Raw genomic sequence first — 16,536 nt, forward strand, 5'->3', positions numbered from 1 at the left:
TATGTTATAATAATTAAGTCAAATATTAAAGAAAAAATATATAAAGTCCAAGCATGCTTTTATGGTAAACAAAATAAACACAACAAAATTAAATTCATTCTGACATTAAAAACATTTTTAATGTTACATTTTTTGAGTTATGCTTTTTAGAATTCATAAAAACAGGGTTAAAAAAAACAAAAAAGTTATCATTATATATATATATATATATATATATATATATATATATATATATATATACATTCTTAGTAAGATTTAGTAAATTTGGCAGGTCCCGGCACAAATGTTAAGTTTTTTCATTCTTGTGTTTACGAGAAACATGAGCCTGATATATCCTAGCGATTTCTTCAATGTTTGGGCATATATTTGAAAGGCTAACTCTCATTTCCTCATCAATACATTGAAGAATTCCTCTCTTTTTACTCTTAATTGTGTTGAGTGCAGAAAACCCCCACCACACATATCATCTTAACTTTACACCAAACAAAGGATAGAAGAAACTTGCTTCCAGTCTTTCCGGGGAACATGGGGGGTAATGTAAACAATCCAGCACCACAGCTTAACAGCCTTTTGCAACCTAATCAGGCAAGTGCGGTAGGGGGTTGGACAGACTGTCAACTTACAGCCAATTCCCCACACATCTGTCCCCCAAAAACCTAAACTCCAAAAACTCTGTTGGTTTTTTGGTCCCCAACAGGCACATATTTTTCTGGAGTACCATAGGGCACACCTGGAAATCTTCTAGGGCACACCAGTGTGCCCTGGAGCACACTTTGAAAACCACTATCTTAAAGGATCATCACAAACAATATTTTAAAGACAGCATAACACAACCTAGCACACTAAGAAATAAGGTTGTATGAGTGAGAAGATAAACAAGAAAGAGTATACAGACCCACAGAAATATTTTTAATATAGAAATATCAACTACAAGTTATAAAACAACTGTGCTTAGTAAGTTAAAATAAACATAAACTTAAAAATAACTGTATAATAAAGGAAACTCTTAAAACTAATCTAATAAATTAAAAACACTACCAAATGGAAACTACAAATGAAAAGAAATGGCAACTTAAATTCAAAGCTTTATAAATTATTAGATAACAAGTTAGACAAAAATAGAGAAATATTAAACCTAATGTTAGATTAATTTTTTCCCCCAAAATGTATCACTGAGAAAAAAATAGCCAAAAATATGGAAGAGAGGTTATGACATAAGGAGAAGTGAAAACAACATTCCTTAGAGTTCCAGCTGAAAATGAAACAGATAATAGGTAAATCTATATTTGAAAAGAAAATGTTTGAGAAACTTCTGGAACTAATAGAGAAATTTATCCTCTTTATTTTTTGGTACTCTACCTTGACTCTGCTTGCAAACATTTTCATTCTATTACCCCAGTGTGCTGTATAATTATGTCATATGTGTGTGAAGACATGAAGAGTGCCAGAGAACACTGTTTTGGGCAGAAGTTGCCATTTATTTTTCTGTAAAGGACCAGGTAATAAATATTTTAGGATTTGCGGGCCATATCGCTTCTGTTGTAATGACTCAATGTTACAGTTGTAGGACAAAAACAGCCACAAAATATATATAAATAAATAGGTACAACTGTGTTCCAATAAAACTTTATTTACAAAAACAGGTATCAGTCTGCATTTGTCCCACAAGATGTAGGCTGTAGTTTGACAACCCCCAATTTGGAGGATCAAGATGAGGATTACAATAAAAGATAATTTTACTCTCAATATTAGCCCCCAGAGTACAAGTGGAAGTCATGATGCAATATCTCTTGAACTTGATAGTTCATGCTAATAGATACAAGCTATTGTTAATAATATTAGTGGCACTTATATAAACTTTATTAGTTAAAAAGGAAGTATTTATATACCCACAAATCTGAGACTATATCTTCAGAAAATTAGATTCAATATCATGAAATCTATGATGCATTTTAAAACAATCTAGAGAAAATTTAAAACATTTTAAAAGATAAAGAAAATTTTACTGAAAAAAGCTAAATCAAAGTAATTTTAAATTATAATGGCTTTATGAGAAAATGCACACTTGTGTATATTAGAAAGCTTCAAAAGTAATGTATAGTCTAAGGCAGAAAAACAAAATTAAGAAAAGCTCCATTTAGTTTCTTACCAATATATCCTTAATTATTTGTTATTGTAGTAGTTTTAAAAGATCACAGTTGTTTTGCCTATAGTAGCAAAAAAATTATGAATGATGTATCTGAACATCAATAACTGTTATGAATTTGGATATAATTATTTTTAACTCTGATACACTATTTACTTTTTTTGAGATTGGGAAAATTTTAATTTACAAGAACTAGTGTTTTGATAATGTAAAGGGTCTAATATTCTCATTTCTGTTAGTGTTACTATAATCAAGAAAAAAAGCATAACATAGTTTTATATTATTAAAGAATGGATCATTGGGTCTGAAGAGATAATAGGAAGTTCTATGGAATCCTAATATTTTAGATGTAAATGCTATTGCAGTTCAATTTACACAGACTCTGAATATATCCACTAAGGCAGAAATGTATCATATGCCAGTCAGAAATACATAGTTATTTCTTATCACTGTAATTACAGAAAAACAAACTTTGCCTTAGAGACTGTCCAGTAATATTAAATATGTTAACATCTAGGACATGCATTGGACATATTAGAAGCTGCATATAACAGTGTTCATTTGGAAGACTGAATATCATGTTTGTCATATAATACTATAATTTCATTCTAAAATATTGACTGTCATGATGTACTCAGTTACATTTTAGTATGTTTTAAAAAGATCAATCTGTGTAATAACTATATTTCAATTTATTTTTAAAATCTTATCACTGATTAACAGACTGACCAAGAAATTGTATAAAGAGTTATCTACTGGAATCATGGCTATAATATGCTGGATATTTTAAAACATACATTCTTTTTCATTACTGCTCAAACAAAGGTGTCAAGTAACTATGAGTCTGCAGTCCCAACACAATACGATCATTATATTACTGTTTTACAGATCTGTTCTGGTCCAATTTCTATCTTAACTATTATATAAATTAAGTCTCCAACAAGATTTCTTCCTTGTTCTTTTTCCATTATAATAATTGTAATAATATTAATTTTTGTCCATATTAGTTTGCCCCTAGGCTAGCCTAATTTGAATAGAACTTTTAAAAAGAGCTTTTTATCTTTTGGTTATTACTTGGAGAGGAAAGGTTGGTCATTTAGTAATATTTTGCTTTGGACTTCAAAGAGCTAACTTATCTTTCTTAATGTGTATTTGTGTAAAGGTATAATATTGAACCTCCCTAATGGTTGAAGAGCCAAAAAAATGATACCTTTTTTGGAGTGATGGGATGTCGCTAGCGTGTTAGTTATATATTTTCTAGGAATCATATTGTGAGATAAACAAAATAGTGACCTCCGATATGAATAATAAAAAAGAGGAACACATTCTAGATATGAAGAAAAAGGATAACAGAAGCAAAGGAGAGGAAATACTTCAATTTAATTACTGAACTTTGACATGGAACAAGCCAGTGTCAGTCAAGAAGTGACTGTTGCTACTCCCAACTCCAATAAATCAGTTTAAAATGTAGAAAAATAGAAAGTTCAGCCCTTAAAGTTTTGTTTTCAACTATAAGTAAGCAGATAAGTTATAAATGCATTGATAAAACTGCTTAGCAAGTTAAGAAATATTTATGCAATTGATCAGAAACATTTTCTGAAAACATACATGATCCTTCACAGACCTAATAGCATCAGATTGTTTACCCATGGAGAAAGATCACAGATTAATTTAAAAACAGAATTATGTGTTTCCTGAAGAATATAGTCACCATTCACAGTTCCAAACTCAAAATCCAAATTTAGTTTAGCCCACACGATGCACAAATTATCAATCACCCAAATGATAATTTTGTAAGGCCCATTAAAATAAAACTTTAAAAAAGAAACACTTCGCCCTGGCCGGTTGGCTAAGTGGTAGAGCGTTGGCCCAGTGTGTGGAAGTCCCAGATTCGAATCCTGACCAGGACACACAGGAGAAGCAACCATCTGCTTCTCCAACCTTCCCGCTCTCCTTTCTCTCTACTTCTCTCTTCTCTCTTCCCCTCCCACAGCCAAAGCTCCACTGGACCCTTGGCCTGGGTGCTGAGGATGGCTTCGTGGCCTTTACCTCAGGCACTGGAATGGCTCTGGTTGCAATGGAACAACAGCTCAGATGGGCAGAGCATGGCCCCATAGTGGACATGCCGGGTGAATCCTGGTCAGTTGCATGCAGGAGTCTGTCTCTCTGCCTCCCCGCTTCTCACTTCAGAAACAAAAAAAAAAAAAAAAGAAAGAAAGAAAGAAACACTTCTAACTAAAGTAAGCTATTTCTGAAGTGAAAAAAGTACTTTCAATTTATTTCATGGGTTGTCTATGATAAAACATTTCGTTAAGTCCTATGAGTTGGTTAGCCAAAGTAGTGTAAATATGTTTTTAAATTATCTAAAATTGTTTTATCTACCAGAGCAAAGTAAAATCTTTTTATTTCAGATTTTCAGTAATATATTACTATTAGAAAAAGAATTAATTGTTTATAATGGACCTTAGTACTGTACCAAGGTGATGCAGTCTTTGCTTAAAACTTCCAATGTTGTCTTTTAATTGTAAAAATATCACCAATAAAATAAAATATAAACAGAAATAATTCTTAAATAGAAAGATGTTAAAATCATTGCATTGAGGCCCTGGCCAGTTGGCTCAGTGGTAGAGTGTCGGCCTGGCGTGCAGAAGTCCCGGGTTCGATTCCCGGCCAGGGCACACAGGAGAAGCACCCATCTGCTTCTCCACCCCTACCCCTCTCCTTCCTCTCTGTCTCTCTCTTCCCCTCCCACAGCCAAGGCTCCATTGGAGCAAAGATGGCCCCGGCGCTGGGGATGGCTCGTTGGCCTCTGCCCCAGGCGCTAGAGTGGCTCTGGTCGCGACAGAGCGACGCCCCGGAGGGGCAGAGCATCGCCCCCTGGTGGGCAGAGCATAGCCCCTGGTGGGCGTGCCGGGTGGATCCCGGTCGGGCGCATGCGGGAGTCTGTCTGACTGTCTCTCCCCGTTTCCAGCTTCAGAAAAAAAAAAAATCATTGCATTGATAAGACTATTATGTATATGAACAATATCAAAGTAGAAATAGTCAAACTATTCATTCTCATACAGAACTAACCAAGAAGTATTTGTTGAATGTATGCTATGTGCAGGTGTACTCAGCATCAGGAATGTAACTGATACAGTTATCTCTCCTATGGTGCTTCCTTTCTAGTTGGAGAGACAGACAATAAGCAAATAAAAATAAATAAGAAAGTAGGAATGCATGCTGTAAATATTTATATAAAACAGAGTGATATAAAGAGAACAACATGTTAACCACTTAGATTAAGTGCTCAGAGACAATGAGGTACATAGATACATATTTTATAGAATAAAACCACCTCAACACCATCAATATTGGGAATAATAAATCAATTGTAATATATCTACACAATGCAGCAGTTACAAGGAATGGAATATGTGTAATAAAATTTTAAGAAATTTCTATGATATATGGTTGAATTAAAAATTGAGAATGCCTAGGTAAGGGTAACAAAAGAAAAAAACAAACAAACAAATAGGCCTGAACTATGGTGACATAGTGTATAGAGCATTAACCTGGGATGCTGAGGTCACTGGTTCAAAACCTCAAGGCACATACAAGAAGCAATCAATGAACAACTAAAGTGAAACTGCTATGAGTTGATGCATCTTGCTCTCTCTTTCTCTCTCTCTCTCTTTCTAAAAATCAATAAATAAAATATTTTAGAAATAAACAAATGGGACTATACCAAATAAAAAGTTTTTGTACAGCTATGAAAACTAACAAAATGAAGATAAGTTATTAAATGGGGGAGGATATACACCAATGATACATCCAATAAAGGGCTAATATCCAAAAAAAATTTAAAGACTTTATTTATTCAATTTTCAGAGAGGAGAGAGAGAAAGAAGGGGAAGGAGCAGGAAGCATCATCTCCTGTATGTGCCTTGACCAGGTAAGCCCAGGGTTTCGAAATGGTGACCTCAGTGTTCCAGGTTGACGCTTTATCCCACTGCATCACCACAGGTCAGGTAATATCCAAAATTTATAAATAACTCATATAACTCAACACTAAGAAACAAATAATCCAATTAAAAAATGGGCAGAGGAACCGAGTAAACACTTCTCCAAAGAGGACATGTAGGTTGCCAACAGACATATGAAAAGATGTTCAACATCACTAAACATCAGAGAAATGGAAATAAAAACCATGGTGAAATGTCACCTCACACTTGTTAAAGCTAAGATTCGGAAGCAACCCAAGTGCCATCAGTAGATGAGTAGATTAAAAAGTGATGATACATATATACAATGGAATATTACTCAGCCATAAAAAAGAATGAAATCTTATTATTTGTGACAGCATAGATGGTCTTAGAGGGTATCATGCTAATTAAAATAAGTCAATCAGAGAAAGAAAATATCAAATGATTTCACTTATGTATACATAGAATCGAAAGAACAAAATAAACAAACGAAATTGAAACAGACACAGAGAAACACTGATGGTTGCTAGAAGGGAGGGTGTTGGGGGGCTGGTGAAAAGGTGAAGGTATTAAGAAGTATAAATTGGTAGTTACAAAATAGTCACAGGGATGTAAAGTAATGTATAGAGAATATAACTATATATAGTGCCAGGTGGATATTGGAAATATCAGGAAAAACCCCTTGTAAAGTATATGATTAACTAATCACTATGCTGTACACCTGAAACTAATATTAAATAATAAATTTAAATTGTAATTGAAAAAATAAAATTTAAATTAATAAAAACCTTAAAATGGTTTAAATATTAACATTAAAAATTGAGGGTGCAAAGAGTTACATATTATATGATAATATGTATGTAAAATAGTGTAAATTTCTATGGCTTCATACATATGTCAATGTATAAGTGGATGTCTGAAATTATACATAGTAAAATATAAATAGGAGTGGCCTTGGGGAGATGGGTGGTTGTGGCGACCCAAGATGGTGATGATTAATGGGGCCTTTTGCCTTAGAAGCTACATTTTAAAATTTAACAAGTAAAAGATACTCATGTATTATTTTTTAATTAATGATTTAAAAAATTTAAAAGGCAATTTGATAACTTAAGCCAAAATTAAAAGACAACTTCTAATTTCAACTTTATTACTACAACTTTAAATACATCATTTAAGTCAACTGTCTTCTGTATAAAAAGAAGTAGTCAAATCTCTTTACTATTAACTACACTTGGAAAACTTAAAGTTCAAGTCATTGCATTGATAAAATTATAGTGTATATGAACATAACTAAGTAAAACAACAGATGTGAAAAAAGGAAATAAAGTTGTCTTAACTTTCATTGTTTAAAACTCACCCAGCAAAACAATTTAATGATGAAAAAGGTACAAAGTGTAATAGGATAGATGTTTTGTTTCAGTGGAAAGCTTTTTGATCACTTTTCAGCTACATCAAGGAAACATGAACTAGACTGATCTCTGAAGATAACCTTTGAAAGGCAGCTGAACATACCTCCTTTCACTGAAGAGTTTTTTTCAAGGACAACTTAAAAGTTAAATTTTGTAAAGCTAAGACATGTTTTGTGTAATGGATAAGAATCATATTATCAGCAGATGTTAGAGAAAGTAGGGTGTGACTGATTTCTAAGTTAACACTGACCTCAAATACCAATTGTTTAAAAATTAAACTTAACACCTTATCAGGGGTCTCCAAACTTTTTACACAGGGGGCCAGTTCACTGTCCATCAGACCGTTGGAGGGCCACCACATACAGTGCTCCTCTCACTGATCACCAATGAAAGAGGTGCCCCTTCTGGAAGTGGAAAGTGTGGTGGGGGCCAGTTAAATGGCCTCTGGGGGCCGCATGCGGCCCATGGGCTGTAGTTTGGGTATACTTGCTAGATAATCTATGAAAGGAATCAAGAGAGACCCAAAATAGGGGAATACTGCTTCTTCTTGTAGAAACCTTTTAATAATCCTAGAGGTCTTTCATAATAACTAACACTTCTCCTGTCTGGGAAGCACCCTCTACCCACTAAAAAGATAATAAAACTAAATGAAATTGGTTCATATTAATGGAAATGTGCCAGTAGCTAAAATAAGGAATTTGAGATGGCACATTTATTTCTTGAGTAGGAAACATTACATTAGATTTGTGTAGCACTTTATTCTTCTCTTCACTATACAGCATACTAAGCCATGCTACCATGGATTTCTCTATGGAATTTCAAAAAAAGTACTGACATTATTGAGGATATCTAGCTCATATTATCACCAGGGAAACTGGGATTCTTCTTATGTCACTAAGGTTCGTAGAAGAGGATCCCTAGAATATCAGTATCTATAGCAAAAAAAAAAAAAAAATGCTTAATATCATTCATTTCTCATTCACATCAATACTGTAATTTAAACAGTTTTAGTAGATGAGTAGATGAGGAATGAGCAAACTTCCCATGGGTTTGCTCTTTACCGAGAAATTCTAAGACTTCCCCTCTTCTAGACTCTTCAACAATTACTTGTGAGAGGCAAGTAATATCATAAAGCCTCAAATATAGATCAAATATAGGGTAAGTAACACTAGGAAAAGTCTTAGAATACATAGAAGCCAGCAACCTGGTGCTCTATCTGAAAGCATATTGCCATGGTGATATTAACTTTGGGGATTTATTGATATTTATCTACCCCTCATAAAAAAAAAATAAAAATAAATAAAACCTGGCTACTACACTGAAATAAAGCTATACAAAGATTTAAAGTATAGAAATCTAATTTAGATTTAATCATGGATTTTTCTTCTCTTTGAGGCACTAAAATTTGTAGACTTACCAATGAGATTAAGATGATTTTGATCAGATATATTGCAATTACTTGTACAAAGTAATATGTGGAAGAATTACTCATTCTTATTTATTGCAATTATTTTCATTTGCCTCCCTGAATTCATAAAGCATGTGAATAAGAAAAATTAATGATTTTAATATATGATATATGCACCTAATCAAGGAACACCAAAATATATAAAGCAACTACAATACAAAGAGAACAAAGAGATAAAGAGATTAAAAACAAAACCATAGCTAGGGATCTTATTATTCCATTGGCAGCTCTCGATAGATCATCCAAACAGAAAATTAATAAAAGAAATTGGCCTTAAATTACACATTAGATAAAATGAATATAATTGACATGCTTTGAAATTAGAAACCAACTATCAAAAAAATTTTAAAAAACACACATATATGTGAAGATAAAATAATATTACTAAGAAATGACTGGGTCAAAGGAAAAAAGTTAAAGGTGGATTGGGGGCTGGGTGAAAAAAAAGGGATTAAGCAAAGAAAAAATTATAGACACAGACAATAGTGAGGAAACTGTAGGAAGGAATGGGTATGGAGGGAGGTGGAAAAAGGTAGAGGGAAGCTAGGTGGTGATGAAGGAAGACTTGAATTGGGGTGGGGTGCCTGGTCTGTGGTTGTGCAGTGGATAGAGCATCAACCTAGAATGCTGAGGTTGCCGATTCAAACCCTGGGCTTGTCCTGTCCAGGCACATACAATAAGTAACAAGTAAGCAATGAACAAATAAAGTGAAGCAACTATGAAGTGATACTTCTTGCTCTCTCCCACCTCCTTTCTCTGTAAAATCAATAAATAAAATCTTGGGAAAAAAGAATTGGGGTGAACACACAATGCAGTGTACAGATGATGTGTTCTGGAATTGTGCACCTAAAGCCTGTATAATTTTGTTAAACAGTGCCACTAATAAATTCAATAAAATTTTTTAAAAAGATATACAGAGACAAATAAGAATGACAGTACGACATATCAAAACTCCTGGGATGCAGCAAAAGCAGTCATAAGGGGCAAATTTATATAATTACAGGCTTATCTCAAGAAACAAGAGAGATACCAAGTAAAAAACCTAACATTGTATCTTAAGGAACCAGAAAAAGAAGAACAAGAGGAATCCAAAGTCAGCAGAAGAAAGGAAACAAAATTAGAGCAGAATTGAATGAAATAGAGAACAAAAATGTCTATACAAAAAAAATTAATACTACAAAGGACTGATTCTTTGAAAATATTTATAAAATTGACAAACCCTTGGCTAGACTAACTAAAGAAAAAAGAGAAAATAGTTATATAAGCAAATCCAGAAGTGGAAGAGAAGTTTCCACAGACATCACAGATGAATGAGGGATCATACTAGATTATGAAAGACTGTATGCCACTAAATTCAACAACCTAGAAAAAACCTAATATAATTTGAAGTCAGATAGTGTGACACTGCAGCTTTTTTTCTTTCCTCTCAGGATTGCTTTGGATATTTCGGGTCTTTTGTTGTTCCATATAAAGCTGATAACTTTTTGTTTTATTTCCTTAAAAAATGACATTGGGAATTTGATGGATATTGCATTAAATCTTTATACTGCTTTGGGTAATATGGCCATTTTAACTCTGTTAATATGTTACATTTCTAGAAAAATAAAACCTTCCTAGATTGAATCATGAAGAATTAGAAAATCTAAATAGATGAATAAACAGTAAGAGAATTGAAAGAACCATCAAAAAACCTCCCCCAAAATAAAAGTACAGGACCAGATGGTTTCATTAATGGCTTCTACCAAACTTTCAAAGAAGACTTGATACATATCCTTCTCAAACTCTTTCAAAAAAATGAAGAGGCAATACTCCCTAATACATTTTGAGGCCAACATAACCCTGATACCAAAACATGGCAAGGTTAACACACACACAAAAAGAAAACTGACGACCAATATCTGCAGAACAACAAAAGACCCCATATAGCCAAAGCAATCTTGAGAGTGAAAAACAACAACAAAGCTGGAGTTTTTGTTTGTTTGTTTGTATTTTTCTGAAGTTTGAAATGGGGAGGCAGTCAGACACACTCCCGCATGCACCCGATCGGGATTCACCCGGCATGCCCACCAGGGGGCGATGCTCTGCCCATCTGGGGCGTTGCTCTGTTGCAACCAGAGCCATTCTAGCACCTGAGGCAGAGGCCACAGAGCCATCCTCAGCGCCCAGGCCAACTTTGCTCCAATGGAGCCTTGGCTGCAGGAGGGGAAGAGACAGAGAGGAAGGAGAGGGGAAGGGGTGGAGAAGCAGATGGATGCTTCTCCTGTGTGCCCTGGCCGGGAATTGAACCTGGGACCCCTGCACGCCAGGCCGATGCTCTACCACTGAGCCAACCGGCCAGGGCCAAAGCTGGAGTTTTGACTTGACTTTAAATTATACTATAGAGCTACAATAATCAAAACAGACACATAGGCCAATGGAACAAAATTTAGAGCCCAGAAATAAAACCACATGTATATGGGTAAATAATTTTTCACAAAGTATTCAAAAAACATACATTGGAGAAAAGAAAGCCTCTTCAACAAGTGGAACTGGGAAATTGGAAAGCCACATGCAAAAGAATGAAACTAAAGTTTGTCTGCATGTATAAAAATTAAACTCAAAAGGGATCAAAGACTAAATATAAGACCTGAAACAATAAATTACATACAAGGAAACAGACATAATATACTATGGACTTTGGTCTGAAAAAAGATTTTTTGAATTTGACCCCAAAGTCAAGGAAAGTAAAAACAAAAATAAGCAAATGGGACTCTATAAAACTAAAAAACTCTGCACAGCATAAGAAACTGACAAAACGAAAAGGCAGTCTACTAAATGGGGGATATTTGCAAACAACAGCTCTGACAAGGGTTTATTATCCAAAATATATAAAGAACTCATACAACACAACACCAAACAAACAAACAATCCAATGAAAAAAAATGAGCAGAAGACCTAAACAGATACCTCTCCCAAGAAGACACACACATGACTAACAGATACATGAAAAGATGTTTAACTTCACAAGCTATTAAGGAAATGCAAATCAAAACTACATAGATACAATCTCACACCTTTTGGAATGGCTATTACCAGCAAGACAAGAAATAACAAGGGGAGAGGTTGTAGAGATAAAGGGACCCTTATGTACTGCTGGTAGGAATGTAAACTGGTACAGCTACTATAGAAAACAGTATGGAGGTTCATCCAAATATTAAAAATAGAATTATCGTATGACCCAGGAATCCCTCTTCTGACTACCTACCTGAAAAACTCAAGACATTTATTTGCAAAGATATATGCACTATTGTCGCATTATTCATAGTGGCCAAGATATGTAGAAAACAAAGCGTCCTTCAATAGAGGGTTGAGTAAAGAAAATGTGGTACATATATACAATGGAATAGTACTCGGCCATAAGAAAAGATGAAAAATTGCCATTTGTGACAACATGAATGGACCTTGAGAATATTATGCTAAGCAAAATAAGTCAGTCAGAAAAAGTTAAGAACTATATGATTTCACTCATATGTGGACTATAAAAGTGAAACTCATAGATACAGACAACAGTATGGTAGTTACCAGAGGGAAGGGATGAGGGGTAGTAAAGGGTAAAGGAGACCAAATATATGGTGATAAATAATTATTTAAATTTGGGAGGTGGCCACACAATGCGATATACAGATCATGTATCACAGAAATGTACACTTGAAACCTACCTGATCCTATTAACCAATGTCACCCCAATAAAGTTAATTTAAAAATAAAAATTAAAAAATTAAAAAAGAAAAATTAATGCCACTCAATGTTTTTACCACAGAACAGTTTGGAAGGGCTATATAAATATTGCATTACTCTGAGAATAGATTCAAGGTCAATGCAGGTAATTAATGGGCTAAGTGACCATAGAGATTGCTTTTTTATTCTGCAGTGCTAAACTGAATTACTAGGGCACAATGTTGAAATAGCATTTGAGCTTCTATTAATTTTTAAAATATTATAGATTAAAATAAAATTCTTGTGGAATTGGCATCACAACATGTCACATACATTACATTATCAATTCTATCTTGGGATGTAACCTGATGGCATCATCACACACACACACACACACACACACACACACACACACACACACACACTCTCATCATGCTGTCCTGCAGATTCAAAAAGGGAAATATTTCCTCTCTGAGTGTAACATCCTAAGTTACATTCCTGTTGACTAGCAGGCAGCTGAAATAACTCTTTGTGCTTTGAATATTTAGTCCAAAGTAATATAAGAAAACATCTGTCACTTACGTTTTTGAGTCATCCCATAACACACAATAGGGATTCAAAGTACCCTAAAAATAAAGAGAAAGAATAAATGTATCTTGAGTACATATATCAATCTAGGATTGTGTGAAATGCAAACAGGATGGCAGATTTCTTATTGTACAGTAAGATACTTTAAAGATTCCACCTCTGCTTTTTTTGCATTAAAAATCTGCATGTCTTCTGGCTTAGAGTGGCACAATGGATAGAGCACTGACCTGGAATGCTGAAGCTGCCAGTTCGAAACTCTGGGCTTGCCCAGTCAAGGCACACATGACAAGCAACAAGCAAGCAATAAATAACTAAAATGAAGCAATTTAGTTATCCTCTCTCTGTAACATCAATAAATAAATATCTTTAAAAATTTTTTGTATGTCCTTTTTTATAGATTTGGTGACTCATGTCCTGAAACTCTATTCATGAAAAAAATTTATCTTATAAATTGTTATAACAATTCAAATATTATAACTTATACCTAGTTTCTTTGAAAATTGAAAGTGATGATCTCAGCCTTGGCTGGTTGGCTCAGCAGTAGCGCATTGGCCTGGTGTGTGGAAGTCCCGGGTTTGATTTCCAGTCCAGGCACACAGGAGAAGTGACCATCTGCTTCTCTTCCCTCCCCTCCTCTCTCTTCCCCTCCCACAGCCATGGCTCAAACTGTTTGAGCAAGTTGGCCCCAGGCACTGAGGACATCTCCATGGCCAAGCCTCAGGTGCAAAAATGGTTCAGTTGTCTAGTAACAAGAAGCGGCCCCAGATGGGCAGAGCATCACCCCAGAGGGGGCTTGCTGGGTGGATCCTGGTCAGGGCACATGCAGAAGTCTGTCTCGCCTTCCTGCTTCTCACTTAATAAAAAAATAAAAAATAAAGAAAAAAGTAAAGAAAGTGGTGATTTCATATACAAAGTCTATACTTTGATGATTTCTATTTTTTCTCCTAAAATATTAGTTGCTGAATTGTTTCTTTCAAGAAGGTCAAAGTGCTTACAATATGTCAGTCACAGTGAAACATTATGCAACCACCACCCCTGCCCCTTCCTCTGCAGTCTCTAATTGGTCAGTTTCCTAGAAGCTGGAGCTGGTTGCATTAATTGTCCGTTTCCAGAGAGTTTGTTGACTTGCAACACCTTCTTTATCAACAGATCATATTTGCATAGACTCATGCCTAATGAAACTCTGAGAAAAAAAGTGCTGAAGTTTTATTCCATTTAATAATTTAGTAGCCACTATGACCTTTAGGATAACAAAATAAATTTTCCACACTGGATTATCCGGGGAAGTACTTTCTGTTTTGAAGAGAATTAAATGTTGGAAAGTTTTTTCTGTCTATCTCTTCATATTCATTGTGTATTGTGGTGCCCTCTGAAACTAACTCAATGATTCTTCCTTTATGTGATAGCTTGAGATATCTACAGATCCAATCATAACCTGGAACAGTCTTCTCTATTAAACATACTCTTTTGGTTTCAAGTTCTCTCATCATCCACTTCACTCATTTCCTGGAGCAAAGGCTTTAAACGTGTTTGGAGAAACCATCTACTTGTGTCCTACTTGTACTGAACAAAGCAAGTTTAAGGTCGCTACAATTTAGGCGCCATGTGCTTAATAAGGCAAGATAGGATTGTGTCAGATGTTTTGGTAGTCTCTTCCTGAGTTTGACAGGTACTAGCCATATTTAAAATCTCTTCGGAGTTTTTGAATCCTGATTTGGGCATCTCACAAATTCATTGTTGTTTCCAAACTTTGCTTCATTACAAGATTAAGAAACAAACAAAACACATAATGTCCTCAGCCAACTAAGTCATTGATAAAATGATGAACAGGCCAAGTGCGGTAAAAGTGATAGTCCTGAAATAGGGTACTGGCTCCTTCCCACAGTAAATATGCTCCCTGAGTGTCAGTCAGCTGTGAGCCAGCCCTCACAATAACACAGAGGACATGCTCATATAAATGTCCCTAGCCATAATTTACTGTGTAAGGGACTGAGCATCATGGCCTGTATTAGAGTGAGTTTCATGGAAGAAGTAGGTCCTTATCTGGACCTTAGAAGAGGCATAGATATGGATGTTCAAACAATGGGGAAGAGAATGGGGTTTCAATTGGTTTATTCCTCTGTCCTTTGAGAGCCTATCTGGTTTTATCTGTAATTTTCATACACGTTGTGACTTCCTAAGCAATCCTCAATGTACAATGCTGTATCAAAGTGATGCTGTATTTATCTAGAGGTTTGTCCAAAAGAGCTGAGAGCACATAATAGAAAATAAATTATTCCTGAACTATTACAATGAAGGGTATTACATGAAATATACATTTCATGGATATAGAAATTAAGGATAGGTGAAGAACCTAAGATAACAGGTTCTCTATATCCAGTTCACTTCTTTTAGTAACGTCTGAGTTAGATTAATTTAAATCTCCATGTAAACCAATACAGGATTCTCATTATAGGATTAACATTTCAAAATTAAAGTTTATAACAGGTTATAACAAAAGTAAATTATTTAGAAAAGAAATCTTATATGAACTTGATTGTTCAGATATCCTCTAAAGAAACTAATTTCCACTTTCAGATAAAGCATAATGATAAAAATACATTTTCTCTTATCCTACGCCTTTGTCAGTCCTGTTTTATCCTGTACCTTCGCATCTTAGATGCTTCTCTCTCTCTGTCTTTGTGAAAATTTAAAAAAGCATCCACACGAGAACATTATATCTCCAATATCCAGCACTCAATCTTGTGCTTCTGTACACATTCTGGGACCTAAACAACAGACCTCTGTCTGTGAATACTCATTCTGGTACAGTCACCAATATGTAGGCCTGTGAGCTTATTCACTTATTTAAACATTTGACATTTAGAAAGATTAGCAGAACAAATATTATATATTAGAGAAATCTTAATACCTGGACAGAACACTCACTTAAGGAATATAAGAGAGTGAGATGGGACATAAAAAAACCAATGATGAATTAATTCTAAACATAAAAAAAACCTAGATAAACAGTTCTGCTGGGAAACCACTTGTAAAATATTTGTTATGATTTTCAGCTACTTTTCTCAATGGTACTCTGCTACAAGATCTGTTATGAGGAATTTACAGGAAATCAATAAAAGGAAATGGTGAGCTCAACAGAGAGCAGTAACAAAATGTAACGACACAGTAAGAAGCAAACAAGCAAGCTATAGAAGTAGATTTAAGAAATGCATTAAACTAAGAAAATAATCTTTAAGTAAATGAGAGGGGTGGGCTAAGGAA

The 16,536-nt window shown here is 34.7% G+C and overlaps 1 protein-coding gene across 3 annotated transcripts in view; it reads right to left on the reverse strand.

Moving 5' to 3' along the window:
- Positions 1–16,536, reverse strand: part of ADGRB3 (adhesion G protein-coupled receptor B3) — a 796,575-nt gene that overhangs the window by 317,697 nt on the left and 462,342 nt on the right. For all 3 annotated transcript variants that reach the window (XM_066359103.1, XM_066359102.1, XM_066359101.1), the window contains one exon: positions 13,267–13,310. In XM_066359103.1, coding sequence (XP_066215200.1) covers positions 13,267–13,310 — 44 coding nt within the window. The remainder of the gene's footprint in view (positions 1–13,266; positions 13,311–16,536) is intronic.

Source organism: Saccopteryx leptura, chromosome 1 (genome assembly GCF_036850995.1).
Source record: "Saccopteryx leptura isolate mSacLep1 chromosome 1, mSacLep1_pri_phased_curated, whole genome shotgun sequence".
NCBI classification, from domain to species: Eukaryota; Metazoa; Chordata; class Mammalia; order Chiroptera; family Emballonuridae; genus Saccopteryx; species Saccopteryx leptura.